This window comes from Lindgomyces ingoldianus, assembly GCF_010093535.1.
Source record: "Lindgomyces ingoldianus strain ATCC 200398 unplaced genomic scaffold BDR25scaffold_12, whole genome shotgun sequence".
NCBI classification, from domain to species: Eukaryota; Fungi; Ascomycota; class Dothideomycetes; order Pleosporales; family Lindgomycetaceae; genus Lindgomyces; species Lindgomyces ingoldianus.
The window spans coordinates 938,801-966,332 of NW_022985173.1; the positions used below are offsets into that span (position 1 = coordinate 938,801).

General features: G+C 50.5%; 8 protein-coding genes and 1 non-coding gene across 9 annotated transcripts; 7 read left to right on the forward strand and 2 right to left on the reverse strand.

Annotated features, from left to right (window-relative positions):
- Positions 1-114: 114 nt before the first annotated feature.
- On the forward strand, positions 115-2,024 carry BDR25DRAFT_259688 (MFS general substrate transporter). The gene is made up of 3 exons (XM_033686602.1): positions 115-501; positions 620-1,608; positions 1,663-2,024. Exons 1-3 carry the CDS (start codon positions 266-268, stop codon positions 1,950-1,952), a joined length of 1,515 nt encoding a protein of 504 aa, XP_033549040.1. The 5' UTR covers positions 115-265; the 3' UTR covers positions 1,953-2,024.
- A 788-nt stretch (positions 2,025-2,812) lies between these two features.
- Positions 2,813-11,221, forward strand: BDR25DRAFT_302954 (uncharacterized protein). Its single transcript, XM_033689912.1, has one exon. It carries the CDS (start codon positions 3,210-3,212, stop codon positions 10,803-10,805), a length of 7,596 nt encoding a protein of 2,531 aa, XP_033549041.1. The 5' UTR covers positions 2,813-3,209; the 3' UTR covers positions 10,806-11,221.
- A 159-nt stretch (positions 11,222-11,380) lies between these two features.
- Positions 11,381-13,394, forward strand: BDR25DRAFT_259692 (sphingoid long chain base kinase-like protein). The gene is made up of 3 exons (XM_033686603.1): positions 11,381-11,667; positions 11,717-11,776; positions 11,829-13,394. Exons 1-3 carry the CDS (start codon positions 11,499-11,501, stop codon positions 13,142-13,144), a joined length of 1,545 nt encoding a protein of 514 aa, XP_033549042.1. The 5' UTR covers positions 11,381-11,498; the 3' UTR covers positions 13,145-13,394.
- Positions 13,395-13,654: 260 nt separating this feature from the next.
- BDR25DRAFT_t24 lies at positions 13,655-13,726 on the forward strand. The gene has a single exon. It is a non-coding gene; the product is annotated as a tRNA-Met (tRNA).
- A 666-nt stretch (positions 13,727-14,392) lies between these two features.
- Positions 14,393-17,369, reverse strand: BDR25DRAFT_313370 (uncharacterized protein; the record flags this gene model as incomplete). The annotated part of the gene is made up of 4 exons (XM_033691374.1): positions 14,393-14,438; positions 14,594-14,627; positions 14,864-14,890; positions 15,101-17,369. 4 exons carry the CDS (start codon positions 17,367-17,369, stop codon positions 14,393-14,395), a joined length of 2,376 nt encoding a protein of 791 aa, XP_033549043.1.
- A 1,114-nt stretch (positions 17,370-18,483) lies between these two features.
- BDR25DRAFT_168585 (uncharacterized protein) lies at positions 18,484-18,858 on the reverse strand (the record flags this gene model as incomplete). Its single annotated transcript, XM_033684107.1, has 2 exons — positions 18,484-18,597; positions 18,679-18,858. Coding segments are annotated over 2 exons (294 nt in total), but the record flags the coding sequence as incomplete, so codon positions are not given.
- Positions 18,859-20,664: 1,806 nt separating this feature from the next.
- BDR25DRAFT_353911 (uncharacterized protein) lies at positions 20,665-21,802 on the forward strand (the record flags this gene model as incomplete). Its single annotated transcript, XM_033695231.1, has 6 exons — positions 20,665-20,835; positions 20,872-20,940; positions 21,002-21,112; positions 21,155-21,201; positions 21,269-21,450; positions 21,606-21,802. 6 exons carry the CDS (start codon positions 20,665-20,667, stop codon positions 21,800-21,802), a joined length of 777 nt encoding a protein of 258 aa, XP_033549045.1.
- A 1,079-nt stretch (positions 21,803-22,881) lies between these two features.
- Positions 22,882-24,570, forward strand: BDR25DRAFT_313372 (uncharacterized protein; the record flags this gene model as incomplete). The annotated part of the gene is made up of 2 exons (XM_033691375.1): positions 22,882-23,318; positions 23,382-24,570. 2 exons carry the CDS (start codon positions 22,882-22,884, stop codon positions 24,568-24,570), a joined length of 1,626 nt encoding a protein of 541 aa, XP_033549046.1.
- A 1,002-nt stretch (positions 24,571-25,572) lies between these two features.
- On the forward strand, positions 25,573-26,178 carry BDR25DRAFT_342186 (uncharacterized protein; the record flags this gene model as incomplete). Its single annotated transcript, XM_033693693.1, has 1 exon — positions 25,573-26,178. One exon carries the CDS (start codon positions 25,573-25,575, stop codon positions 26,176-26,178), a length of 606 nt encoding a protein of 201 aa, XP_033549047.1.
- Between the last annotated feature and the right edge of the window lie 1,354 nt (positions 26,179-27,532).

Genomic DNA, 27,532 nt, shown 5'->3' on the forward strand with positions numbered 1-27,532 from the left:
AATGGGTTTCAAACTGACCAATAGCAGCCGCTATTGACGATCCATCTCGTAAAAAAAATCCTTTATTTCCGGGGAACCAGACCGTTGCGAGGAGTCACCTCGGTACCTTGGCATCTTCAGGTCAACAAAATGGAGACTGTTTGCAAATTTCTCATCATCACACAAGAATTTCCTCAAGTGAAATCCAAGTTGTGTGTTTCTATAAGCCTTCCATTGCAAGGAAGTGGCGAGGACTGAAGACGGACGATCCCCGTTTTCTCATTCTATGACGGAACACCATATTTTCAAATCTCCCAAATCGAAGGATTTTGGCGATAGCGATCGGATTTGGAAAGACGAAGAGGAACAAAGTATTGCAAGAACCGAGAAGAGCAGCGATGAGGAGAGGAATGGTGGCGTGGATGAGAGCGAGATAGTCGTTGGGGAACAGAAAGAGGAAGATTACCCGCCGAATGGAGGCTATGGATGGGTTTGCGTGGGATGCACGTTCATGATAAATGGGTGAGTTTGATATTTTCATATTATGTTGTCCTCTCCTTTGACGCTCACAATTGTGGACACTTCATATTATTCTTTGGGGAAGGTTTCACACCCTATCATGAACCCTAATTTCTTATAGGCACACCTGGGGCCTTAATAGCTCATATGGCGTCTTCCTCGCCCACTATCTTGCGAACAATATTTTCCCAGGTGCGACACGTCTCGATTACGCTTTCGTCGGCGGCCTCTCTATCTCCCAGGCCCTTGTCGTGTCTCCCGTAGCTACTCTCACAACTCGACTTTGGGGAACCCGAACCACACTTCTCATCGGTGCCTTCTTCGAGACATTATCTTTGATCGGCGCCTCCTTTGCCACTAAAATTTGGCACCTATTCCTGACTCAAGGTGTCTGCTTTGGCTGGGGCATGGGGTTCCTCTTCGTTGGCTCAGTCGTCATTGCTCCACAATGGTTCACCACTCGACGTAGTCTCGCCAACGGCATCTCAGCCTCTGGGTCTGGCATTGGAGGACTTATTTATTCACTCGCCTCGCAAGCAATGATTAAGAACATTAGTCTATCATGGGCTTTTCGAATCCTAGGAATTACCGCTTGCGTGGTAAACACAATTGCCGCGCTCTTGGTCAAGGATCGAAACAAGCAGATTGGAAGTTCCCAGCTTTCATTCGATCATCGATTGTTCAAGAAGATCGAGTTTTGGGGATTGCTGGGTTTTGGGTTTTTGAGTATGTTGGGGTATATTGTGCTGTTGTTCTCGTTGCCGAATTATGCAAAGACTGTAGGTATGACAGCAAAGCAAGGGTCGATCATTGGTGCTGTGTTGAATCTGGGACAGGCCCTGGGGAGACCACCGATAGGGTACTTCAGCGATTCTTTTGGCAGAGTCAATATGGCAGGGACTATGACTTTCCTCGCGGGATTGTTTTCCTTGCTAGTTTGGAGCTTTGCTAACAGCTTTGGAGTGCTGATCTTCTTCGCTATTGTTGGAGGCACTGTAGCAGGCACTTTTTGGACTGTCGTCGCGCCGGTTTGGACGGAGATTCTGGGACTGGTAGACTTGCCGTCTTCGCTTTCGATCACTTGGATGGTATTGGTATTACCCACTACTTGTAAGTCCTCCATCTAGGGATTCTGTTTCTACGCTGGATTGCTGATGTGTGCAGTTTCCGAAGCGATCGCTCTCGAGATTGTCGACTTCGATGACGGAAGCTATACTGGCGCGATTCTGTTCACTGGCTTTATGTATATTGGTGCTGCGGTATTCGTGTGGCTAGTACGAGCGTGGAAGATCGGTGAGATGGAAGAGAGGGCAGCAGCGAGAATGACTGATCCGCAGGCTATCGACCTCGTAACTGACAAGCCTCGTGAGGATGAGGGACGGGAGGCTTTGGATCCCGCTATGGTACAGAAGTCGTCTTTTATGCGGAGATTGTTGGTGTGGAAGAAGGTGTAGAGGATGAGGGGAGGGGATAGACGAAAGTGAAGATATGCTTGTATATTGAAGCATATAGAGAGATGAAAGTATATACACTCACAGCTTTAACATAACTTTTGCGGTGGACATAGTGTATCATGTCCCCCCATGTGGAACCTGGTAGGGGTACTTGAGGACATATTCTTCATTATCTTAGCACTCTGCCTAATTCTAGCAAGAGGGTTAAGGGATAGACTTTGCCCTAATCATGTTTCACGTTGGGTGAGAAGATGCAGGTCATTCCCATCACGAGCGCTCGGGAACCACTGTGGGAACGTGCTAGCCCCCGCTAGCTTTCCATGTTGCATTCACCCTCCAACGGTCATCCCAGCTTGTCATCGTACGGTTTTCTCGAAACTTAACACGTTGAATGCAAAGAACCGTAACAAGTACTAGCCAGTGAACGTTGTGTTTCAGCGGGATGCTAAGAAGGTAATGGAGCCTTTCCAAGATACGGGTCTCCCTTTCGTCCCTTGTCGAGGAGACAAAGTGCATGAAGCGGTGTTTGAGGGAGCAATTAAATAAACAAATGAGTGAAATGCGACGCGTCGTGGCACGGAGGGGAATACAACAGGGGTTGTACCCAGATGCTGCAATGCCGCCTATCAGTTGCACTTCCAGGAGTTCTTGTGGTGCTCCGGCCCCGACACTGACCCAACGGTATTCGGTTCCTGCAAAGATGCCGTAACAGATGTTAAGGGATGCGCTCCCACCAGCTCTGCTCATTTGTGTGCGACCCTCTCCCGCGTTCGCCTCGGCTTCAAGTCGTACCCCTGCACACTCCTCCACTGGGCCCCTTGCGTCCATGACACGTTCTCTGGTCCGCCACCACAGCCAATCGGTAACGGCTGACTTAAGCCTCGTCTCCTTTCTACAATTTCAGTCCTTCTGGCGGGCAGCACACCTCTTCACAGCCGCGATTTTCGTCCTCTTCCTGCTGCTGCTACGGGTATGGTGTCTCTTCCTGCCAACACGTCAGTGCTATCCAACCTCATGTCGCTCTTTTAGCCACTCTGCTCTGATACTTTCTTTTGTAAACATAATCACTGCGTCATACCTGGCCTTCACGCCTCAAGACCTCGCAACGTCCGCACGCGTTGCCTGCCCTGCCAATCCGACAAACGCCGTTTGGTTGACGAGGCCGAGCGATTCCCGTCTTGCTCGTCGCGTGCAAGTCGTCCAAGGTGCGCGTCTTTCGGTGAGACACTGTCTCCGGGGCTGGCCGTTGAACGTTGAATGCCAGCGCGACGCATTTCCTCGTCCTCACTTCCCCCGCCGTCATCTCCCCCATCGGCTTTCCGGCAAGACGGAGAAGTGAACGGTCCTTCAGAGGCGCGTGGTGTGCCCTCCCCGGCACAGACTCTGTGGACAGCCCATCCCTCGCCCACGCAGACACTGGGCCACTCTAGCCCAGAGTTACCCCCTCTCCCTGGTTTTTCGACGCTTGGGAGCGCTGAGCGGACGCCTTCAACGGTAGCAAGGCACGAGGATACTTCATCCTATTACACTGCAAGCTGGGGTAGCCCGTACAGACACCCTCCGCCGTCGTTCAACCGAGGACGCAATCTTTCGGCGAATTCTGGGAGTGACGATCTTGAAGAGGACGCGTCAAATCTTCAGTTCGGACTTGAGCACCTTCTTCCGCGACTGCCAGAAGACGACGCGCCGAATCCCGCGTTTGGTCTCGAGCATCTGCTTCCCCCGCGACTGACGGAAGACAATTCCCCTAATCGGTTCAACCTAGAGCATCTGATCCCTTCTCGACTGCCCCCAAGCTTCGCCGATACGCCAACGAAATCCCATTTCCCTTCGGATAATACCCCGCGATCAGTCCCCTTTAGTCTTCCAGCATCAGAGACAGTTGACAACCCGTCTGAGAAGTGGGTTCAGCAGTTTCTGGACGGAGGCTGGAATCACGAGGCAAGAAATTGGCAAAGCGACGGATCGACTGACGGCGACGACCAAAGGCTTCTCGTAGAGAAACCGCAGAAGAAGAAGGGTCATAAGTCAAGGGCCAACAACTTGACTTTGACACCGCAGGATTTCTGGTCGCATATTGGCAAGACTCAGCAGGAAGAACTCGGCAAGATGATGGCATCAAGGTACGCCGATCCCCAGGCGCATTCGCGTCAGGGGTCTGGTGCGAGCTTGAGGTCCCAGCTGAGTCGGAGCATGCATGCGGACAAACCCCTGCCAACGCCAGAGGAAGAGAAGGCTCCCGAGTCTCCGAAGTTTGTGGTAGATGCTCAGGGAAAGCCGCAAACTCCAACCAAGGCTGTCTCTCCTGCACCTACCCCTCGCCAGCGTAAGAGGATCCCCGTAAAAGGCAAGTCGTGCTGGATTTCGATACCGACGGATATTCCGCGAGGCTCGCCTGGATTTCCGCCCAAACCAATGAGTCCGGCAGAGGTCGAGTCAAAATTGCAACATCTCCAACGAGCTGGTTATGACACACGGGGGTTCGGGTACTGGAAGGGAGCTGATGTATCAAGTGGATTGTGTCTTCCTCAAAATCGAGCCATCTGGCCCGACGAAGGCGAGGTGCGAGCAGAGCGTTCGGGGCAATACCGTGTGCGTATTCCCAACAAGTCTGACTGGGATGCGTATGTTAATCACCTCCTGGAGGCGAAACTGGCTGCTCTCGGTGTCAGTGTAGGAGGCGAAGAGGACGACAATTCAATGTCAAGACAAACTTCCGCTTCGCAACATCCTAGCATGCCATTTTCGCCTCCACTCCCTACATCGTCTGCGGGTAGTCACCGAATCCGACAGGGAAGCATCGTTTCGGGTTCCTTTCCCCTCGGCCCTTCTCCTGGACACGCTTCACGGCAGTCAATGGCATCGCCAATCACAGCTTTTGGCAATCAACGTCCGAGCATGCACATGCACAGACATTCCACCTTTGGTTCACCTGCAAGTTTTATTCAACACCAGGCCGCTTCGCCATCCGGTCAATGGTCACCTAACCAGTACTTTGGTGTTCAAGGCCCTCGAGGCGGCTCGCCTGCTCTGCCTCCTCTTCCACCAAGCAGACCCGATCCTGCCGATCTTGCATCGCCCAACTCTCCATTCGGGTTTAGGTCTGGCCAGCAATTCCCTCCTGCCCCAACTCAACGGGATGAAGTCCTGGCTCAAATGCAACAGCAACAACATCAGCACAACCTTCAAGCCCAACAACAGCAGCAATTGTTCAACCTCCGACCATCTTCTACGCTTGCAGAAGTACCGGAGGATGAAGCCGAAGAAGATGAAATGCCAGAGTTGAAGAATGCGGCTAAGTCTGGGCCTGAAATCGCTGTTCCAACTCCTCGCGGCCATCGCCATAACATTAGTGCAAGTCTTGAGCGTGAAGCTCGCGAAGCTGAGTACCATCTGGAGGAGGCTATCGATAAGCAGTTCGAGGAGGGAGGGGATTTCAGTACGGAGCCTGAAAACAACACCCAGTTCAAGCACTCAGCTCCTGTTGCTGATTCTACTTGGGAGGAATCTCGGCCTGTCCTGCACCAACCTCAGCCCCACAGCAGAGCGCACTCCCTGACTAAGCCTCAGCAATCTTCGTTCTCATTCGGCTTCGGCCCGCAACAACCAGAGAACCCACGCGCAGATGTCAGTGACGGGGCTAGAACCAATATTTCTGACGTCACGAATCCTAGCCTAGGGGATGGAAATCGCCTTGACGCTGCCAACGGCTCGGCACAGCACTCTAAAACTGCATCGCAGGTCAGCAGCTCATGGAAAGACACGAAACTTGCGTTCGGGAAGCCTGGTTCAGCCATGCACAGCAAACACACGTCCCGCTCTTCCATCTCTAGGCTCAACGTGGAAGCTAAGGAGTTCAACCCGTCGACGACGTTTAGTCCGAACTCCTTTTCTTCCAGCTGCTCGTTTTCGCCCGGCATCAAGCCATTCGGCCAAGATGAAGCGACAAGGAGCAACAGGGTAAGTATCGATGGCTTGTCGAGCCTCAATGTCGCCGCACCCGTGTTCAAGCCTGATGCGCCTGTGTTTAAGCCCGATGTACCTGCATTCAAGCCGGCCTCTGAAAATCCAACGCTCAAGGCTGCTGTCGAGGCTCCTGTTTTCAAGCCTGGCCTGATGAATGGATCTGCTTTGCCAAGCAGTATCTTCAGTTTCATCTCCGAAGGATCTGTTCCCAAACCCGATGCCCCAGTCTTCACCCCGACCAGTGGTGCATCCATGGGACAATCCCCCACCGCTCCGACGAACTTTTCTTCAAAGATATTTGGGAACGTTAGCATCTCTGCAACTGATATTGTTAAGCCTGCGAAACGTTCCAAGGCCATTCCTATCGTACGTCCTGATGCTACACGACAGAAAACCCCAGAGGAGGAAGAAGACAAAGACGATGAGTTTGGACGAATTATGCAAGCTGATGGGCGAGAGAAACGCGCTCGACACGTTCATGATGGTGGTGACGATGTTCCTCAATTTGCGCTACCGTCCCAACCCTTGGCGGAAAGTAAACAACCCCAGGCAGCCAAACAAGACCCACAGATTGAGCGCGAAACGGCTCCAGAAGACAAGGAGAATCTTTCGCCAAATGCCGAGAGACCGAAGTCTAAGTCAAAGAGTCCCGATCCTCTTGTTACTATTGGGCTGAACTCGTCCTTCGAACCGAGCATCCCTACTCCTCAGACTGAAATGTCCACGGGATCCTTGTCAGACTCCAAGACGCCGATTGATGATAGGACGCCGCAAGAGAGCGATGCACCCACACCTACGGTCGATGAAGCACCGAAGCCATTCACGAATAAGCATGCCCACAAAACAAGCTCACTTTCTGCGGCGGCGAAACCATTCGAGTTTCGACCCCAGTTCGGCACTTCCGGCTTTGATTTTGGTTACCACGTCACCAAGCCTTCCGTCGCACAGGACGACGAACATAACAACACCCATATTAGCCCTCCCCGTCACTCAAGCCGTAGCCCAGCAACGACTTTCCGACCTAGCGACGATGGCTCTTTTAAGACTGCTCTGGAATCCCGAAGACACGTCCCATACGCCGAGAGCGAAAGCCTCGACTTCGACAATTTTGGCCAAACATCATTCAATGACATTGACGCTGTTATTCAGCATATGAATGAAGAAGGCTCCGACTTTGGCATCGAACGAGACGATCCTACTTGGGAGCAGTCTTCTCCTAGGAGATCTCCCCACCAATTCGAACGCCACGATTTAGCACCGAACGTTAATCTGCGTAGTGATGCACCTAGCCCTAGTCCCCGCAGACTATACGCTCCTAGGAATCTGAACGCATCCTCAACATCAATAACGCATGATCCTTTCAGCGACGATCGTGCTGGCCTTGCCTACGAATCTCCAGTTCATCGTCTCAATAACGCAGCCGAGGTTCCAATGAGCGATTGGGATGAAGGTCTTACGTCGGAAGGCGAGGATAAGATTCAAACACGAAGCCGATTCTTCGATAGTCATGTCGATACCCTCATTAGCCGCCTTTTGCAGAGTCGCCTTGGTCCGATGGAGAAGAACCTGCAGGGCATTCAAGATGCAATTGTTACGATGTCTCAACGTCCCGGACGTGGCCGACGCAGCATGTCTACGAACGGACGTCTTGACAGTGACGCCGATGACGAGGACGACGAGATTGGAACCGACTCGCATTTCCGTACCCGTTCTCCCAGGAAGGACCGGAGGCTCGAAAAGATTCGATCCATTGTCAAGGAAGCACTCGAATCCCACCAGCCAGCCGTCACTTCCCTTCCTGTACCTGTTCCTGCTGTGGTAGAACCCATGAAGCCGGATAACGTCCGAGAAATCATCATGGAGGCTCTTGCTCACCACCAGCCTCAATGGACGCCGCCCAAATTCGAGCCTGTTCCCGCTGAGCAGATCCGCGCTATCGTTGAAGAGGCAGTTGTCTCTCATCAACCGACAGCTCCCGACCCTGTTGTGGAACCTATCAAGCCGGATGATATCCGCTCCATTGTCTTGGATGCACTTGCTTCACATGCCCCAACGGCATCCGAGTCAACTTCTGAACCTGTGAAATCGGAGGAGATTCGCTCAATTGTTATGGATGCGCTTGCTACGCATGCTCCTCAGCTCGCTGTCGAACCAATCCGACCGGACGATGTCCGGGCAATAGTCACGGCTGCTCTCACCGAACACGCTCCTCAGCTAACTTCCACATCCGCTGTTGAGCCAGTTCAGCCAGATCTTATTCGCTCGATTGTTATGGAAGCTTTTGCAATGCATGCCCCCCAGTCCGCCCCTTCCCCAGTTCCCGAGCAATTACGGCCGGATGATATTCGATCGATCGTTACAGAGGCCCTCGCCGCGCAACAGCCGCAGCTCCCACCTGCACCTGCTGGTGGACCTATCGAGCCGGACACGATTCGCTCTATTGTTGCGGAAGCTTTAGCATCTCACAAGCCCGCTGCAACTCTAGAGCCTCCAGTTGATATTCCCCAACCTCAGGTTGATATGTCTGAAATCTTTCAAGTTATTGGCAGCTTGAAGGCTTCTATTGCGCATGCTACTTCTAGCCACATCCAGGCCGAGGATATCCGTGAGGTGATCGAAGACGCTTTGAAGCGTCAAAGCGAGGAAGCTGCAGAACGCGAGGAAGCTCGGGCTATTGAAGAGAAGGACATCCGGATTGCTGACCTCGAGGCTATGCTGAAAGAAACCTCTCTTCGCCTAGACACCGAAGCTGAAGCTCGCAAAGTCTTGGAAGCTCGTGAAGTTGACGGCGCACGCCTGCTCGAGGTCACCGAGAAGGAGCTTGCTCTCCTTCGTGAAGCTGCTGGCGACGATGAGAACAAGATCCGAGCACTCCAAGTGGAATGCGAGGATACCCGCGGCAAACTTGACTCCCTCCATAACAGTGACGAAGAGCTCCGAAATAGACTTGTTGCTCTTCAAACCGAGAACGATGAGCTCAAACTCAAGGCCATTGCATTTGAGAGCAGTGAAGATGACATCAAGAAGAAGTTAGATGTTGTCTCTGCTGAGAATGAGGCTCTGTCGTACACCCTCGAGGAACATCGTATGTCGACTAACAAATGGAGGAACGATATTCAAGCCGCGAACGAGGAGAACGAAAGGATGCGCAAGACTATCAATTCTTCACGACTCCAACATGAGGAAGCCATAAGACTCCGCGAATCCATGCGTACCAAGTTTGAGAAACTGCAGCAGGATATGATCATCGCTTCTGGACAGGCTGCTGCTGAGCGTGCTCAATGGCAGAAGAGTGACGAGGCACACATGAAGAAGTACGAAGTCCTCAGCGCCAGGATCGAGGCCGAAGGACGGACAAGAGAGAGGCTGGAGAGGGAGTTGGAGAGGCTCGAGACTCAAGAGCGAGAAGGCATGAAGCTCAAGGTTGCTCTAGAGCAGACACAGAAGGCTAACGTCAGACTGGAGCAAACCCTTGACGAGCTAAGACAGGAGAGTGTGGAACACCAGAGAACGGCCGAAAGATATGAACGTGAGTTCAGGGAGGCAAGAGAAGCCGGACGCGTTGAGGTCAGACGCACGCGCGTGCTTATGGAAGCGGATATTGATGCCGCCAACAATCAAGTCAACATTGTCCGCGCCGATCTCGAAAGCGAAATTTCTCGAATACGGGCAGAGCTCGACCAGGTTCGCATGGATACCGATACCGTCAAGGCTAAGCACGAGGTTGAGATGGAAGCTGCCTCAGATGCGAAGAAGCATGCCGTTAAAGAGGCTTTCGAAAGCAAGACCCTTGCTCTTCAAGAACAACACCAAGTCTTTGAACGACGTTTCGAACGCCTCTCCCAAGAACACTGCCGAGCCCTGGAGATCGCCCGCGAGGACAAGGAACGAGCGGAGACTTTCCACAAAGACCGCATCTCGCTCGCCGAATCCAAGATGGAGCACCTTCAAGACAAGGTCGCTCTGCTCGAGGAGAAGCTTGCTGTTACTAAGGAAGCAGCCAGTGCCGCCGCGGCTGCCGCTCAATCTGTCAAATTTCCGGCTATTGTAGGTCCGTCCTTGTATGGTTCCGGTTTGCCCGAGAAGATCTCGCCTCAAGCACTAAGAGAGTCAATTGCGGTTCTCCAAGAACAGCTTCAAGAACGCGAATCTCGCATCGAATCACTAGAGCACAAGCTCGCCGAAGTTGATACAGAGGCCCCAGCAAAACTCAAAGAGCGAGACACGGAGATTGGTTGGCTGCGAGAGCTTCTCGGTGTACGTATTGATGACCTGAACGACCTCGTCAATTCGCTCGCTCAACCTACCTTTGATCGCGAGATGGTCCGCGATGCGGCTATCCGCATCCGAACGAACCTTCAGATGGAGCAACAGGAGAAGGAACGCCTTGTGGCTGGTGGCCAGTCGTTCCCAACACTCGCCACACTCTCCAATTTTGCATCTCCTAAGGCTGTACAGCTTGCTGCTGCCATCGGAAATTGGCGTAAGGGTCGTGATAATGGATCCAGCTCGCTAGTTGGCGGTTCAAACAACACATCTCGTAACCAGACGCCCTCGAGAATTGCTCCTCCGGCGGCCCAGTCTTTCCTGTCTGGGCTCATGACCCCGCCTACTTCGAACCTCCGCCGCACTCCAGATCTACCGTCCTCGGCCATTCGACCACAGAACATCCGTTCGAACTCGTCGAGCTCACGAGGTTCTGCAGGTTTTCCTAGCTTAGGAAAGCAGCCGGTGCCCAGCACTCCGCCTCTTCTTCATAAAGCAGCATATGACCAAGATGCCGAGGATGGGCATTTCAGCGAGAGCGGATTCTACGATGACGAAAGCACTGTTGATGGCGACATGACACCGATTGGTCTAAACTTTGGCCAGGAGCTGAGGCGGTAAACGTTTGCAAGAATACACATCACCAAATGGAACATCCCAGATTATGGATGAGATCAACCAAATTTCCTTTGTACACAACAAAAACTCTCCTTATGTCGCCCGCTTGCACAGGGCATCCCCTCGTTTCCTGTAGCTTAATTGTTTTCATGCGCCTCGATCCCTCGTTCACTCTACTTGCTGTCTTTACTTAGCGATGATAAGCATGGATGGATATACCCCCAAGACCGCACCGCCTGGTATAGGGCAGGATCATTGAGATTGGATTGGATTGGATTGGACTAAATTGTCAGATTAGTAGATAATTCCCCTTTGGATCCGTTTCTTTTGTTGAATAGGGTTGGTGGTGGCGGAGAACGTAGATATACTTAGCACAAATTGTAATAAGGGTTAGAGCTTAGTATAAGTTGATATAAGAATGCGAGACTGAAGTGGAGGTTTGAAATGTCCGAACCCGTGCGAGACAGGGAACCTTAGAAGAGCACGGGTGCCAGGCGCGTGCATTGAGGGATAGGCCTCGGCTCGCCTGCTTCCAAGGTTGGTTTCAACGCGGCCATGTTTCCCTTTTCTTTGCGACGCCAAACCCTCCGCAGCATCCGCTACTTGTTCACGGCTGCATGGGGAAGCTCATGCTGACGTCCTCTTATTGACCTCCCCTCCCCCCTCAGCGATGCAAAAATACTGCTTCATTCATTCATGACCATGGCGCTCGCTGGGGAGGACGACCCCTTCAAAGACCCTTCGCTAGCCGGCACCCAGACGCCGCTGTCTCAACAGGACCACGGGGACCGCGTCGCGGGTACGACACTCGCTGTAGGCAGAAATGCCTCGTTGACCCTAGGCACAGACTCTTTAATTGTCTTAGGTACAATTCCTGATGTTTATCGCAGATGCGCGCTCACAATAACTCCTAGATGAGGGCCTACTCGAAACACGAAGCGCAAACTGCTGCGGCATCAGTCTGACCCCAGGCAGTGAGTTTCGCGCCTCTGGCGTGCTAGGCACCAATTGCTGACAAGCCGCTAGAGAACAAAACCACTCGCTCGATCCCTTTCTTCAACATTCTCTGGGCCGAACATTCCGAAGACGGAGAGATTGTCATTCACTATGCACATGCCGAGTCAAAACACGCAGTCCGTCCCGCCATCATTAGCTATGAACTCGAACAGAAGGAGCGCGAATATACGGATGCATGGATAGCGAGTCTCCTCGATCGCGCGTACGGCCCCTCGCAGCGTCGGAAGCGGATTAAAGTCCTCGTTAACCCGTTCGGCGGGAAGGGGAAGGCACAGAAGCTATACCATAGGCGCATTGCGCCGATATTCGCGGCTGCACAATGCGAGCTAGACGTGGAGAGAACGCAGTACAACGGACACGCTGTTGAGATTGCGCAGAACATTAACACGGAAGCATACGATGTCATCGCTTGCTGCTCTGGCGACGGGGTCCCGCACGAGGTTTTCAACGGGCTAGGCAGGAAGGACGACGCCGCTCGAGCGCTGGCGAGAATTGCTGTCGCGCAGCTGCCCTGCGGTTCCGGAAACGCTTTAAGTTTAAACATGAATGGAACGAACAGTCCCAGCCTTGCTGCGTTAGCCGTCGTCAAAGGCCTTCGCACGCCACTTGATCTGGTGTCTATAACGCAGGGCGACAAGCGGACGCTGTCCTTCCTCTCCCAGTCCGTTGGTATCGTCGCCGAAACCGACCTGGCTACCGAGCATCTTCGGTGGATGGGAAGTGCGCGCTTCACCTGGGGTTTCTTTGTCCGTCTCGTTGGAAAGACAATATATCCAGCCGACATCGCCGCGATGGTCGAAGTTGACAACAAAGACGCAATTCGAGATGTCTACAGCGCCGAGTCTTCAAAGCCTCCCCCCAGCTATGACGACCGCCCCGTTCCCGGTACCGAAACGCGCCTCCCAAACCTCAAATGGGGAACAGTCAACGACCCCTTACCCTCAGAATGGGAGCTCGTTCCCCACGACAAACTGGGCAACTTCTACGCCGGAAACATGGCGTACATGTCGCCCGACGCAAACTTCTTTCCTGCCTCTCTTCCTTCAGATGGCTGCATTGATCTAATCCGCATCCGAGGCGACATAAAGCGTCTCACGGCTATCGGTACTCTCCTCGCTATTGCCGAGCACAAATTTTTCGACCTCGATCACGTTGATTATCAGAAGATCTCCGCATATAGAATCATCCCTAAAAACCAACCGGATGGCTATATCAGCATTGATGGAGAAAGGGTGCCCTTTGAGCCATTTCAGGCGGAGGTCCATAGAGGTTTAGGGACGGTGTTGAGTCGGAGTGGGCATATGTATGAGGCAAAGGGGGTGTGATACATTGGTGGGCTCGGAGCCACGACTGGGTAGTGCTGTAACTGTTTTGGCGTTTTTATAAGATTTGAGGGGTTTTTGGTTTGCACTTTTGGTGCTCTTGGTTTGGGTCGGTCTGGCCATTTGTAGACTCTTGAAATACCCTGGAAATATGGAGGAGCTATGTATAATCTCTGGTTTTAGATATTCTTGCTTTTAGAAGCCTTTAGTGTTGTTTTGTGTATTAATTTGGCTGCTATGCTATTATCGCTTCACTTTTGATGTTAACTGGTTGATATTATTGCACATTCTACGCTCTCTTTGTCCTTCGCTACCCGCACCGATCCCTTCATGTGACTCAATCGACCCACAATCATAATCCACATTTCCCCACTGCACTCGCTACCGCTCTTTGACTCACCAATCGTACCACTTTGCATCTGCCCTTCTTCTCAGTATTTTGAAATGATAAAGAAATGAAATACCATATATAATAGATATTATTTCTGAAACATTCATAAAACAAATCAAAGAAGCTAAATGGCGCAGCGGAAGCGCGCCGGGCTCATAACCCGGAGGACGCAGGATCGAAACCTGCTTTAGCTAGGATTTATCTTTTTTGCTCTTTTGGGGGCATAGAGGGAGATTGGAACGGTGCTGCTAGTGGGGACGGGGTTCGAGTTGTGGTATGGTAGTTTCCTTTGTAATTATTTTTTTTTTTGGGAGGTAAGGGTTTGGGACGTGGGAGCCGTGATTGGACGGTCAACTAAAGGATGAAAAGTAATCATTGAGAAGAGAGAATCTTGTTTGTTTAGTGCTTTTATCCATTCGTGCGTTCCCGCTCGTACATGAAGTTTTTCTCCTGCTTCTTCCAAGGTTAAACGCTATAGAAAAAAAGTATATGACTAACGTGTATCCCGTAGGAACGGAAAACCCACCAGGTGGGAAATTAAGCGAGGTACCTCAGCTTCAAGTAACCACGATTTCATATAAATGTGGAAATAATTAACTATGTGGTATCTGTCGAGTGCTGGAGCTCTTGTTGTATATAGAAAACACTTCGCGTACCATAAATTACATGCGTGTCTCCATCTTCTTGCGAGATTTATATGTCCGCTTCTTGCGAAGCATCACAGCATGCGCTGCTTAAATTGCGTCTAACAAGTCGAAAATCCTCAATCACATCGGGATATGTCGTCCAGTCAGTCCTTGAAGCCTCAGTATATCATAACGAATGTTCTCAGGCACGCAACAGCGTTGTGGGGAGGACCCTCATACCCAGTCGCTATGATTGGCGGTACCTCCGTTGGGGCGATTTCTAAACAGAGTTAGCACATTGCAGTTACGTAATCAGCTCACTGTAATATACATTCGTCATCTTCCCCTGGAACTTGTGGCTGTCTGGCTGTGGCTGTTCAAGTCAGCAATAACCGCTGAGCACGTCCACGCAAACAGGAGACGCAAACCGCTTACGGTTTGCCCAAAGAGCCTTGCGGAACGAAAAAATCTAGATTTAGGAATTTTCAAAGAAAGAATCAGCTCTGTGAATGAGGGAATGGATGGTGGGTATGTGGGGGCAGGACTGGTAACCCTTTTGCCTGTTGCACGGGAGGTTTTCTGCAACTCGAAAGCCACAGCCACACGGATGTCAACCGACCGAACCTCGGGCCGCAATTGAATCTCCATCGCTGCCGGTAAGAATGTGATACTGCAGGCCGCGGTCTTGAATGCGCTGGGACTTACCAATGAGTATAGGATCGTGGTGGTCGCCTAAGAAGCTTAGGTATCAGGCGTTTTGGAGAGCAGCATAAGGCCGGGGAATGCAGTCACAAGAATTCGGTTCCGGAAGGAGCTGGCTTCAACCTGCCTACGACTAGAATTCAGAATCAACCCGACTGAATGGGTAAGGAAAGTCATTACCCGCCTAGCGAATTGCCCAAGTTCTCTCTGCGTAGCTCGACAAAACCTCGATACACCCACACAGCCTTCTATCCATCTCCCGGCTCTGTCCTGTTTTATACACGGATACGCCAACAGCCCCTTGATGCCTTCCGGACAAAACCTCGGGAGTTGGACCATTTATTGTCTGGTCAAGTTCCATCACAGCTGCATAGCGGTGAATTGTATGCAGAGCAAGAGCGTCATGATGCAGAACTAAACCCAGCAGCCTGTGTGAGTCGGACATGGAGCTGCCCGGTCGGTTTGTCTCCAGCGAGCGACCGAAATTTTCGGTAGACTGCTGGTGCGATTGCCATTCCCCTGGCTTCTCAGTGATGTGTATGATCTTGTCTGTTGAGGGGTCGCAAAGGACGAAATCCCACGGCCGGCGGACGAGTTCCTTTGGCGCCCTCAAAACATATCCCGGATAGGAAACCTCGAGACACGGGCATTCGGTCTCCATGTGATGGAATCTTCTGTTTCGTATTTTCCCCACGGTGACGCCCAGTCCAAAAGCAGCCTTGTCCAAAAAGGAGTGAACAAGCCATCGGAACCCTTCCTGTGGTGACCTCGGCCCTGGAGCGAAGATGACGCGCCGAGGAAACTCAGGCAGCTCAGCGATAACTGCACGCATCCGGTCCTCAGCCGGGATCTGGAACATGTTGGGTGGTATGACGCCGAGCATGTTGCTTAGCACAAGCGCCTCGTCCGTTCTCCGCGTCGTCGACCGCCAGCTCATGTCCCTGAACAGCCACGACAGCTTGCTACTCGATCCAGGCAACGCTCTTGCAGACTGCTGGATGCCCGTTCGCATGGCAATCGGCACTAGCGGGTTAGGCACCCACGGCTGGGCCCACAGATCCTTCCGCAATGTCTCCAGCTCCTCCCATAGATGAAACACCCTTCGCTCTTTGAAAAGGACGGAGAGCCGCTCTGCACCGAGGATACTCTCCTGGAGCGTCCATAGCCTTCTCATCCAGTTGCTGCAGATGAGTCGGACAATCGCTTCAGAGCTCGTGCTCGGTAGATCTGTGTGGTAGAGCTCCGCGTCGAGAACTAGAACGGTAGTGGCTAGCTGATATGGAATGGCCATGCGGTCAAGAGCCATGCGCCGAAATCTAGCAGCTGCGGCACCACGCGGGACGCAGATTGTGTCGATCCAAAATGTTGCAGATGGCGTGGTCGTCCCGGTGCCATCCACGTCTGTTGACGAGGCATTGTTTCGATGACTGGTGTTTCGTTGTCTTTGTGCAGCGTTGACTGCCTTGATAAGAGCCGCGAATTGACACTGCGGTAGCCAGCTGTTATTTTCATTGCCTAGACCATCTGACCAGACGTGCGAGATGGCGGTATATTCCATTCCAGTCTTGTAGTTGATAACCTCGACATTAACAGTGCCGTAGTCAGACACGGATGCCCTGAGAAGCGGCAACCCCCCTTCTTCAAGGATGACAAGTATGTGAGCCTGGGTCGGCTCGATCTCAGGACACCGGCCATCACAAGGCGGGTCGCTGCTATCGGAGTGCCTGGTTTTGTATGCTTTCGGATTGCGGACCTTCCCCACCATACACGCATGAACAGAGCAGTCACCATGATACCCCATCCGCGGACGGTCTAAGGAGGCGGCATAATAGAGAAGGATGTTCGTGGAGGCGGGGGGATAGTTCTCCAAGAACGCGATGTGGTTCGGACACCATTGTTTTGGCTCCAGCAGCAGCTTGTGCAGGATCATCCTGTTGTATCCCCATTTGTTACGAGTGTCAATGTATCCTCCGGGGGCTCGGCTTTCGAAGCTTTGCCGTATCGAATAATGGACTTGACCCAGTGTCTCGCCGAGGATGCTGATGGACAGGCGGATCTCGGGCGTAACGAGACAGTCGGGTCGCTGGGATTTGTCTAGGAGTGAAAAACGGCAGACGCGCGCTGCTAAGAGATTCCGCTCGGATCTCATGAAGCAGTCGTGGCGCTGATCATCCGACATCGCGTGGACGTTCTTATACCACGCGGATGTGTAATGGGGCAGCCTCTTTGTCGTCACGAAGCCGTCGACCACGAAGTCTTGAATCGCAATTTCGACACTAAGAACCTCTGTTAACATGCCGAAAAAAAGCCAAGCCTGGAAAAAGGAGGACTGTTCTTGGGCCGACCGCCCGGCAAGTCTAATTGTGTCTGGCGTCGCATCGGATGCATCTTGCCATTTTTTGCGGACGGGGAAGTCCGCAAAGCCGAGTCCATCGTATTCTTCGTTGCCTAAGAAAGGAACACGTATGTGTTCCCAAAGGTGGCTCTCAACACACGGAATATGGTCCATGGCGTGAGATATGGGAGTGCTAAGCCAGGTAGGAGCGATCTGTTTGCCGTTGTCTCGCAAGAAGGATGTGTCGCATTTCACGTATGGTCGTGATGCGAGCGAGGTTTTGGAGGCAAAGATTCACAGGTTGGAGACTATTCTCATTGAGATAACAGGCTCTCTTGTGTTCTACTAGTGTGTATAGGAGAGTTGTGTCTGGATTGTGTCTTTATGCTCCTAGTGGGAGCTGTCGGATCTAACGAGCCTCGTTTTGTGCGGCTTCTGTACCAGGAAATAAGCAAAATAAATCAGATCACTGACTTGCAGGCACAGACCCGATCTTGCATGGATCACAATCCTAATTGCCTAGATGCCTCTCGTCTCTTCGTTCCTCAAGGCACGCTATACCTAAAAGAAATCATATGGTTGCGGTGGAGAGGAGGCTACGATTCGGGAGGCGGCGGCGGAGGCGGAGGCGTGGGGGTGGTCTTTTCCAGACGAGCAGCTTTAAGCAGCCAAATTAGCACGAAATAAATATCAAGGTCCTTCCAGACGAAGCGGAGTAGATGTGAATGGTTCTCAAGATGGTCAAGGTCACGAGAGAAAGAGAAGAGATATGTTGCGGCCTAGGCATAAGTCACGGGAACTTGGTGGTAAAATTTCAACAACGCTATGCTTATTTTAGCAACGCTATACCTACTTCATCTACACTTTACCTAAAACAAGGCATATGTGACGAACTCGAGGTGTGGCCGTACAGAGTGTGGCTGTAGTTTTTGGGGGGTGCAGGTCCCTGTTAGCCTTTCGTCTCTTCGTTCCTCAAGGCACCGCTCGTCTCATTGATTCTTACGATCGTTCTAAGTACATAAAACTGCACGACTCTCAATACATTCCATCAGCTCACAAGTACTCTCCTAATACATCCGCGCTACTGGTACCTCCAGGGCTCTGGTGACTTTGCTGGCTCAGGCACCCTTGCTGGCTCTGTCACGTCGCTCTTTCGCATAGCTTTTTCCTTCCGCACTGGTTTCGACAGATCCGACTCTACTTCCTGTCCTTGCTCTGAGTTGGGATTTGACTCCGGACACTTTCGCTTACGACCACGCTTTCCCTTGCCCGCAGTAGCTTTGGCATTCTCCTTCTCAGCACGCTTCTTCCTCGCCTGCTCAAGGTCTTCGTAGCTCATTACCTTCGCTTTCCCCAAGACAACAGACCTGGTCGATCGGCGGACCTTAGCTTCTTTGTTTAACTTCGACAAGAACTGATTCTGGTCCTCAAGGAGAGCCTGTTTGGCGAAGGATACCTGAGCGGCATTCGCAAGTTTCTGTACGTGTCTCTGCAGGCGATGTTTGCTTGATTTGTCGGAAAGTGTGTGGACATCCCGCTGGATTAATTCATGTAAAGACGTCAGATCCTCCGTCATTACTGGCGTTACCGGCGTTTTCAACACTTCTACTTGCGGACAGGATTCCTCGTTCAAAATACTTGGCTCAGGAAGAGGCTTTGGCATACTACGGAGTACCCTCTCTGGATTGAATGGAAATAATCCCGTGGCTGCCCACGAAGCGGTGATGTTCCTTTTAGAAAACGCCTTTTCTCTGGCAGGCTTGTAAAGGGAGGTGAAATGCTCCTTGCCGACGTTGTCTAGACCTCCACGAAGCAGTCGTTCAACTTCGTCCCGATAGGCTGCTTTTAGAGGCGCAAAGACTCCAACGTCGCAGGGCTGGAGCTTGTGAGAAGTATGAGAGGGGAGACGACATAGAAGAATGTTGGCTTTGAAGCAAAATTCTAGGATCTCAAGCGTTTCATGGCTCCCAAAACCGTCGCAGATTAATACTCGCGGTCTTCCGTTAGCCCGCTCCCGAGTTTGGGGGTCGAACACACGGGTCAGCCATTCTAAGCTGATTTTAGAATCGTTATACCCATTCTCTGAGTGCGCATAGTGCCAGCCAGGCGTCGGATACGTTGTCCAGTTGCTTCTGTGGGTTGAAGCTGGCCAGATAACAAGCGGGAGCAGCGGCCTACCATCGCCACTCACACACTCAACAACAGTTACTACCGTTCGCTTGACGCCTGCTCCTCGATGTTTGCGCAGGTCATCCTTACCTACAAGGACTTTTACAGAGCCAAGCATGCTTAGCATGACTCCTGTCTCTTCCATGTTATAGACATTCTCGGGCAGGATACCTGGATCCTTGATTACGGGTTCAATTACATCAAACCACTCTACAATCTTCGGGTATGTATTGTTCCCATGACGCTTCCAGTCTATTGCCTTGACCGTTCTCGCCTTGAGTTCGGGATGGCGTTTCTCGAAGGCTCGAGGCCAGTTCTTGCCCGGGGCTTTGCGGTGGGTGAACGCTGTCGGGCGAGGATAAGGGCTAGGGAAGGTATATACTTGATACGGACTGGATATCCAAGGTTAGACATTAGTAATAAGAATGCAACCAGCGCTTTCTCTTCTTCTGGGGTGAGGTATTGCTGTTTCCGGGCTTTTTCCTTCTCGGAGGGCCGTCCGCGAGCGCGGCAATAGAGCGTGGTGAGAGGTACGCCGGCATATTCCGACCGGGCAGCCCATGTCTGGGGTAAATCTGCGGGGAAACCTTCTGCCAGTGCCTGGCTGGCCCGGTCCATGTCTACGACGGTGGGCGTTGTGATATGATGGTGATAGGGACAGGCACAAGCCCGGACCGGACACGTATGCAGCAACGAAATTGCAGCGCTCTGTTACCAAAAATAGATGGCCATATACATTTTGGGGCAAGCGCAGTGAGATTGATCGAGTTAGTAGCGTTGACTAGCTAAGCAGAAATAAAATACTGAGTAAGCATCACAAAGATCCCGCGCTAAGAAGCCATTTTACTTCCTTTCTCGGGGAAACTTTTAGAGTCTATATCGCAGCAATTTGAACAGCCTAGAATAGATTCTGACCACTGGGCCTTGTTGCCGCAGCGTCCGAAGGATTCCGAAGAGAAGTAATACAAGTCCTATCGCAGTGCGGCAGGGGTAAGAAGTCCATGAAGTTATAGACGGATATAAGTAATGGCCAACAGGTGGATCATGGCTTCGTAATTTTTGGTTGCAAGCCTATCATTTAGTAACGGCTGTATGAACAATGCTCATGGTTCGATTATAGGTTGGAAAGACCGTGGAGTGGACGACAAATTGCTCTTGTGGTTTTGCCATTTCTGCACTAGGGGTTTTCCGGGACGTAGGGGGGAACGTTACAGACATCAAGCTCGAGCGCGACTTTGCAAGCATTATCGTAGATCTTGTTAAGAATAGCCATAAAAGTGAGTCCCTTTTCAAATTCGTCATGGCCATTTTCACCAAGGTGTATGGTGATTTGTGTTCAAGTGAACGCTTTCATCATAAAGGCATTACGCACCTGAGTAGTCAGACCATAAAGCCAGCAAATGCTGTCTCAATGTCCCAAGAAGAGAACAAAGAATTCTTGCACGATCCAGGTTCTGCGGAACCAGATGCTGTCGAGTATTTCTAGTAGGGAATCCCACCCTTCAAGCTTAATCCAATGTTCAACGATCTCCAGTATCTATTGTTCCAACTCCGACCAATGCATTTCATGTTGAATGTCTCGTGGGATGCTTCCTGTGTAATATTTACATTTTCTAGGGGTGTGGCGAATATCGGAGGGGATTGTGCTTCTTTCAGTCGGCCTTTCAAGCTGCGCTGTCAAGCAAAACAGCATTCGCTTTGTTGATAAACATATTGGGCCCACGATTTTCCCTGGCTATATCTCTCCGGTAGGTAGCCCTGGCTGATTTATAACTCATCTCTCGCAAAAGAGCCAGCAAGTCTTCCTAGGCAGATTTATGGCACTAACCAAGCTGCTGTAAGACATAAGAGTACAAAATTAATCATAAACCATGCTTTTTATCAGACAATTTATTGTCATGCAGATATAACATAGGGAAGGGATCTTGCAGCCAAATCAAATTAGCTCACCCCAAACGGGCTCATCGTCCTAACCTGGCCTTCCGTCCCAATCAACACCACAGCCTCACGGATTCTATCAACGGATATAGGGCTTCGCAGAATCGGCTTCGCTGTTCTCATTTATGGAGATTCTTTTCAAATCATTGTCATACAAGAGGCCCTTAACATACGCCCAGCCAATTAATATTCTAACTTAAGTTGAACCTAAATAGTTACATGCAAATACATAATATGGGAAAAGTAGTTCTGAATTTGAACCTTCCGAATCATAAAGTTCTGTCATCCATCCAATAATTACAGTAGGTATCTCAGAAGACCTTTTAGCACAAGTTTCTGGAAACTCAATTCAAGAAGGATACTGCCGTAGGGGTGACCCGGAAGGAATATTGTCTATCATCTGCTTCTGTACTTCGGGGGTTCCAGTAATGCAGACGATTTCGAGTAGAATTCCCTTTGGCATTGTTGGAGGCGAGGCCGGTGATGTTGAAGATGATTAGGTGGGTGGCATCTTCGGATTTGGTACAGATTCTTAAAGGGTTTGTTAGAAAGGAATTGAAAGACCATCGGCATTTTTTTTACTTATCCTAAGAAATGAGGGCTTTGTTTACTGTGCCCTCCTGCACTATATCTTCCTGTCTAACGTCAATGGCGCTTGAGGTTAGTGAATGGGGCTATGAACAGTCCCCTTCTGAAATAGCCAAATGGATATCTTAACATCGTCAATCTTGAGGGGGATACTTCTGAGCCTGAGTACATAGGACAATTGATAAAAGAGCTTCGTTAAGTTCCTAGGCTATAAGAATAGTAAAGATAGTGTTGAGGCAGCGAGCACTGACCTTAGGAATTGTAAATGAGCTAGCCTATATTGGAATAGTTCAACTTACCTCCAAACTACACTCCGGTGTCTTCCCAAGCCTCCTTTTAACTTACTATTATGCGTTCGTGAGGCTAAGTATGACTAAAAATTTAACTGTAGGATTTCTAACCCTTTCCCTTACATCAATTACCCAAATCTTAGGCGACAACGGCCGATCGAGTTGCCTGCTAGATACGGTCGTCAAGAAAGTTGGGCCGCACCATGGAGGGAAGCTTGTCCAATGAAGAGGTAATACGACCCGGATGAGCCGCCCTGTTGATTGTGAGTGGCCTTGTTTTGGAGAGCGTGGAGGTGTTGTGTAAGCCACATTTGTGTTTCTGGTAGTTTCATCGTTTTCCCTTCAAGCCTTTCTTATCTGCACCTATCGGTTACATTAGGAACTGATTATCTTCCCAAAAAGGACGTATGCCGCGAAAGGCTGAAAAATAAACAGACGCCTCGTGATGCAAAACGGCACGTTTGTATGTGCTTCCTAGGGTAGAGCTCATTGCATGAGCGGGGGTACATCTTCAGACGCTTTCTTAACGCCCAATGGCAAGCGAACCTTGATCGCAGTGTTTAAATTGGGCAAGTCTCAATCTAGGTGGCGAGGCACGCGCAGTTCGCCGTATGGGTGCCATATTTCCTCGACGCTAGGCTATTCAAAAGACCCACTACCCAGCCCACAGCCTAAGGGGAACCATCGTTTCATTCCTCGTCATGAGGGTCGCCGCAAATCTAGTTGTCATTGTGGCTATCATTCTCGTCACACTCTGTTCAAACGGAGTTGTTGCAAAATCTGCCGGATCTGCAAAGGAAAACAGTCCAAATCGTCTCGATGCCCTCAGCCTTGCCATAGAAAATGAAATCAATTTGAAAAACGCGACTTTCCAGGTAGACCACCCTCACGTACAATTTGGACCAGCTCAACTGCCAATTCCAGAAGACCAGAGTCCTAATTATTTGATCCCGAGGGAACTTACGAAGCTTTTTAAACGCACTTGTTACTTCCCTACCGGCGGTGGCCATTGCGGTGATGGCCAGATCTGTTGTACTGATCAGGGCGACTCTAGTAGTAATTGGTGCTGTAAAGATGATACACAATGTGTACCTAGGCCAAAGCAGAATCCCAATGGCTGGCAATGTTCTTGGAGCAAGTACGTCTGGCTTCCTTTCGAAGACAGTGCATCTGAGCTTTTCTTACGCTAGTGATTGTGCAGAACCTGGGTAGTCATATGGTACACCTCGACGGTATATACAACTAAATCTTCGACGGACATACGGAACGTCGCCGAAACTACCAAATGGTCAACTATTTCGTCGACCAGTACAGTCGTAGTGACTAGATCGGACGTCGATACTTCGACAGAGGTCAAAGTAGTGACGGTTACTGCGAGAGTAAATAATAGAAGACGACTGGGCCAAACAAAGGTCGCGCCATTGACATCAGCACTCCCTGCAAAACCAACCAAATCACTTCCAATTGCTTTGGTTGCCCAAGCGAAACCTCAGGGACCCATTGCACCTCTGATCACCTCGGGAGCTCAGCTCCGTCCTCGGGGTTGGTTCAAGCGCACGCTTACTACTGAAACGGCGACAACAAGTTCGACTACGACTAATGTTCAGACACGAGTCATCTATGTCACCAGTGTATCCTATTACACTGAAACGTCCACCACTACTTCAACATCAACGAGTACGTCCACGTATGTAGCCAACGCCAAAAAGACCGTAACGTCAACAAGCACAACCACGCTTACGCTCACACCGGGGCAATCAGCTCCTACCCCCGCCTCCACCAAGTCGGCCGGCGGTGGCCAAGATCTCCAGGAAAATCCTCCCACTCCCGGGGGTGGTGGTGGTAACGGTGGAACTAGTCTAAGCAAAGGCGCACAGGCCGGCATCGCCACCGGGACAGCGAGTGGTTCACTCATCATCTGCATCATTCTAGCCTTCTGCATCCGCCGTCGCCGTAAGAAGAGAAAGGAGGAGGTCGCCGAGCTGATCAATGCGGCTGTCGCGGCAGCTAACAACGCGCAATCTTCTGTCCCTCCCCCTGAGAAACCTCCCCACGTAGGAGTCTATGCGCCAGCTGCACCAGTCCCCAGTCCGCCTTTTCATACTTCGTCGTACTCGCCTAATGGCGCACCGTACGGCAGACTGAGTGACTTGGTGCCAGTTTACAGTCCGTCAGATAGTACTGCGAGGAATACCCCAGCATCAGGACTTGGAAGTCCGACGGGACTCGAAATGTCTAGCACACCAATAGCGGCACCCATCTCGATGCAATACCAGTATCCAAGGCCAATGAGTCCGGAGGGTTCTTATGAAATGTATCATCCGCCACCAGAGATGCCATCAAACTATCAGTATCCTATGCAGCGTAACCAGCCCGAATGGAGGCCTTAAATGAAAGGAAAGGTCGAGGAATCATATATTTGATGATTAGAATGGGAGTGATGCTTCCAATTTGTACTTTCTCGGTATAACTAAGACCAGAAACTGTATGGGAATGTAGCAGCTATATAGGAGTACACATCAATACATTTTGCCTCATGACCTTGTCTTAGATGGACCAAATGAGTTACAGCTAACAGCAGCAAATTAGATACTGGTCTAAACCTTGCTGGAATAATGGAGCAGCGCCTTAGCTACTGCGCATATAAAGCCACTCAAAGCCACATACTGCAGCTTATCACCTAACGTAGAACATGACCACAATAATATAGGACATAATTTAGCGTCCCATGGGCCTTATATGTTTATGTTACCAATGATTTTAATAGTCAAAGTCTATCCAAATTATGTTCCACGTAATATGAATACATGCAGTAGTTCTAACGTCTATATCTCCATCAATATTCAGCAGATTATTATTATTGTGGCGTTAAAGGCGAGCATTGCAGGCCTAAGAAAGCCCGGATTTCAGCCCAATGCCCAACGTCGAAGGACGCTGTAAGTGGGCAACGAATTCAGCCTTAAAGGGTAAGGACTGTGTGAAGGACTTCATGTATGCGCTGTACGTACGAACAACTCGGCGAATATTTTTACTTCACCCTTGTGAGAAGCGTAAGGATCTTAAGAAAGTTGACATGTGAAATCATATATCTTCTCGGGTATTAGTATGCACACAGCCTCCAGGGCGATGTCATGAGATATAGGAAGACTTAGAAGCAGCCCTTTTGACTTTGTAGATTTCGCGGAGCCTTCCCTCTAAAACCCCCACAGGAGACTACATTCCAGACTCGTGCTGGCTATAGCAGTTAGGAAAAGGAATGCCCCCTTCTAACAGCCTGGCCTAGAATCGAACAACAACAAACACGCCGGAGATGTCCGAATGAAGACAACAGGCCCAAAAAACAGTACCGCAAGCGCCGACCCCGTGATTGATGAAGCGGCTTTGCCCTTACTATGATGGAACAACAACGACAAATTGAATATCTCCCTCTGGGTATACGTGGCTTAGAAATATACTCAAACCGCCCCGGAGACTCTGCACAGCCAGTAAATCTTCAGCCTCAAACACTTATCATCGATAATCGGCGCTTCGAGCTCCATGAGCATCATTCAAGCCAGGACCGGCAATTTTACGAGAATCAAGTCGCACGCCTCCAGTCTCAGCTTGATCGGGCAGAGAAAAGAGTTGTGGATGCTGAATTCGATAGAACACGTATTGAGCTGAAAAATAAGACATTGGAAGCAGAAAAGACAAGCCTAGAGCAGAAGCTTCAAGAATCGAACCAAAACTGGAGTACCTATTACAACCTATATCAAACGTCGTATTCGAACGAGCATAAACTCCAACAAGACCTCCAAAACATCGAACAACAAGTCAAAGAATTGGAATCTCAACTCGCTACTTCTGCAGCAGATCTTGCATTATGGAAAAGTTCGTCCGAAAAGTGGGAGACCTCACATGAGGAGTGGCGAGACTGGGGTTTGAAGACAAAGTCAGAGCTGGAAGGAGTAAGGCGGGAGATAAAGGAATTGAAAAGAGGCAAGTCGGTGGGGGTGTGACTTCTAGGGAAAGATTATGAAAATCCAAGAGGATGTTCTTAGACTTGGTCTTGACGCACCGTATGTGCATGAGCAAGGTTAACTGTATCATCTAGCTGCTAAGGTATCTGACTACACATCTAAGAATGAGAAACGAGAGAACGCCAGAATATTGAACGGAAAACTCTTGAGACTCCAAACAAGAGTGTGGGGGTTTAGTAATAGAGGGATGTCTCTTTTGAATTGCTACGGTGTTTCCGGGCGAGGCTGGGTCGTAGCTTTTGCCTTTGCCATACTCTTTTCGCCCTTGCTTTGCAGGAACTCCCCAGTCTTTCTTGACGTCAACCCAACACGAGCCAATCTTATAGCCTTGTCTTATTCGCAATATAATGCACCGTTGATTTTTTTTTTCTTCAATGCCTTCCAAAGCTCCTTCCCCGAGTAGTCGCACGTGCAAAGACCCACTTCATCAATAATAGCCCGTAGAGTATCGTCAACAAACCGAGAAGTATCCAAAGCGCGACCCATATAGCGGGGCTGACAGTTGCGCTGAGCATCTACCTAGACACCAAATGTACCGACCAACTAGACAGCGAAGAGGATTATTGTGATGAAACTCTAGGTTGATGAGAAACCCTCTTGATGCCGACTTTCCTTAGCAGGGATGCAGTTGATTTCCTATAAACGGGATGTGTTTACTTGGGAGAAGGGAGCCAAACTATCACCGACCTGGTGGGGACGAAGTAAATCTTGCTGTTGCAGATAGCATGTTCCGGTATTCATAAAGGTATGTATTGCTAAGAGAAAGAGTGAGGAGAGCACTACCCAGATCATTACCATAGTTCGGCGCTTGCCTTTGAGACCAAAGATCGCCTTGGAAGTGTGGATGATGCTCGTAACTTTCCGTGATTGAGGAATGGTTCTGTAAAAAGTTGAGGGTCGAGAGGCTCGTGCTCCGTTGCCTCCATCAACAGCTGACAACAGCCCAATAGGATTTAATCGCAACAATAGTGGCCTGCCCGCCGAGGCCCACTACCAACAGGATTCCAAACGAAGTCGGTAGGGTTAGTTTCTCCAGAGTCCATGAACCAGTTGTTAATCTCAGAAGTGCTAAATCCTCCAACATAAAGTCAGACTCAATGGCGAAGGTCACAAGCATGATACTCCGGAAACGACAAGGACTAGCACACTCTTTCTTTATGGCTCCGATATGATTTCAAGATCTAGATAAGTGCTATGGCTTGAACGAAGTCTCAGCTAATTTGTTCGGAGGGCACTGACTAGTTGCACCTTGAGTTGCTTTGGGGATGAGGCGCTAATCCTTTTAGGGAATAGCGGTAAGCGTGCAGGGATCGGCAAGGTACATGGACCAGCT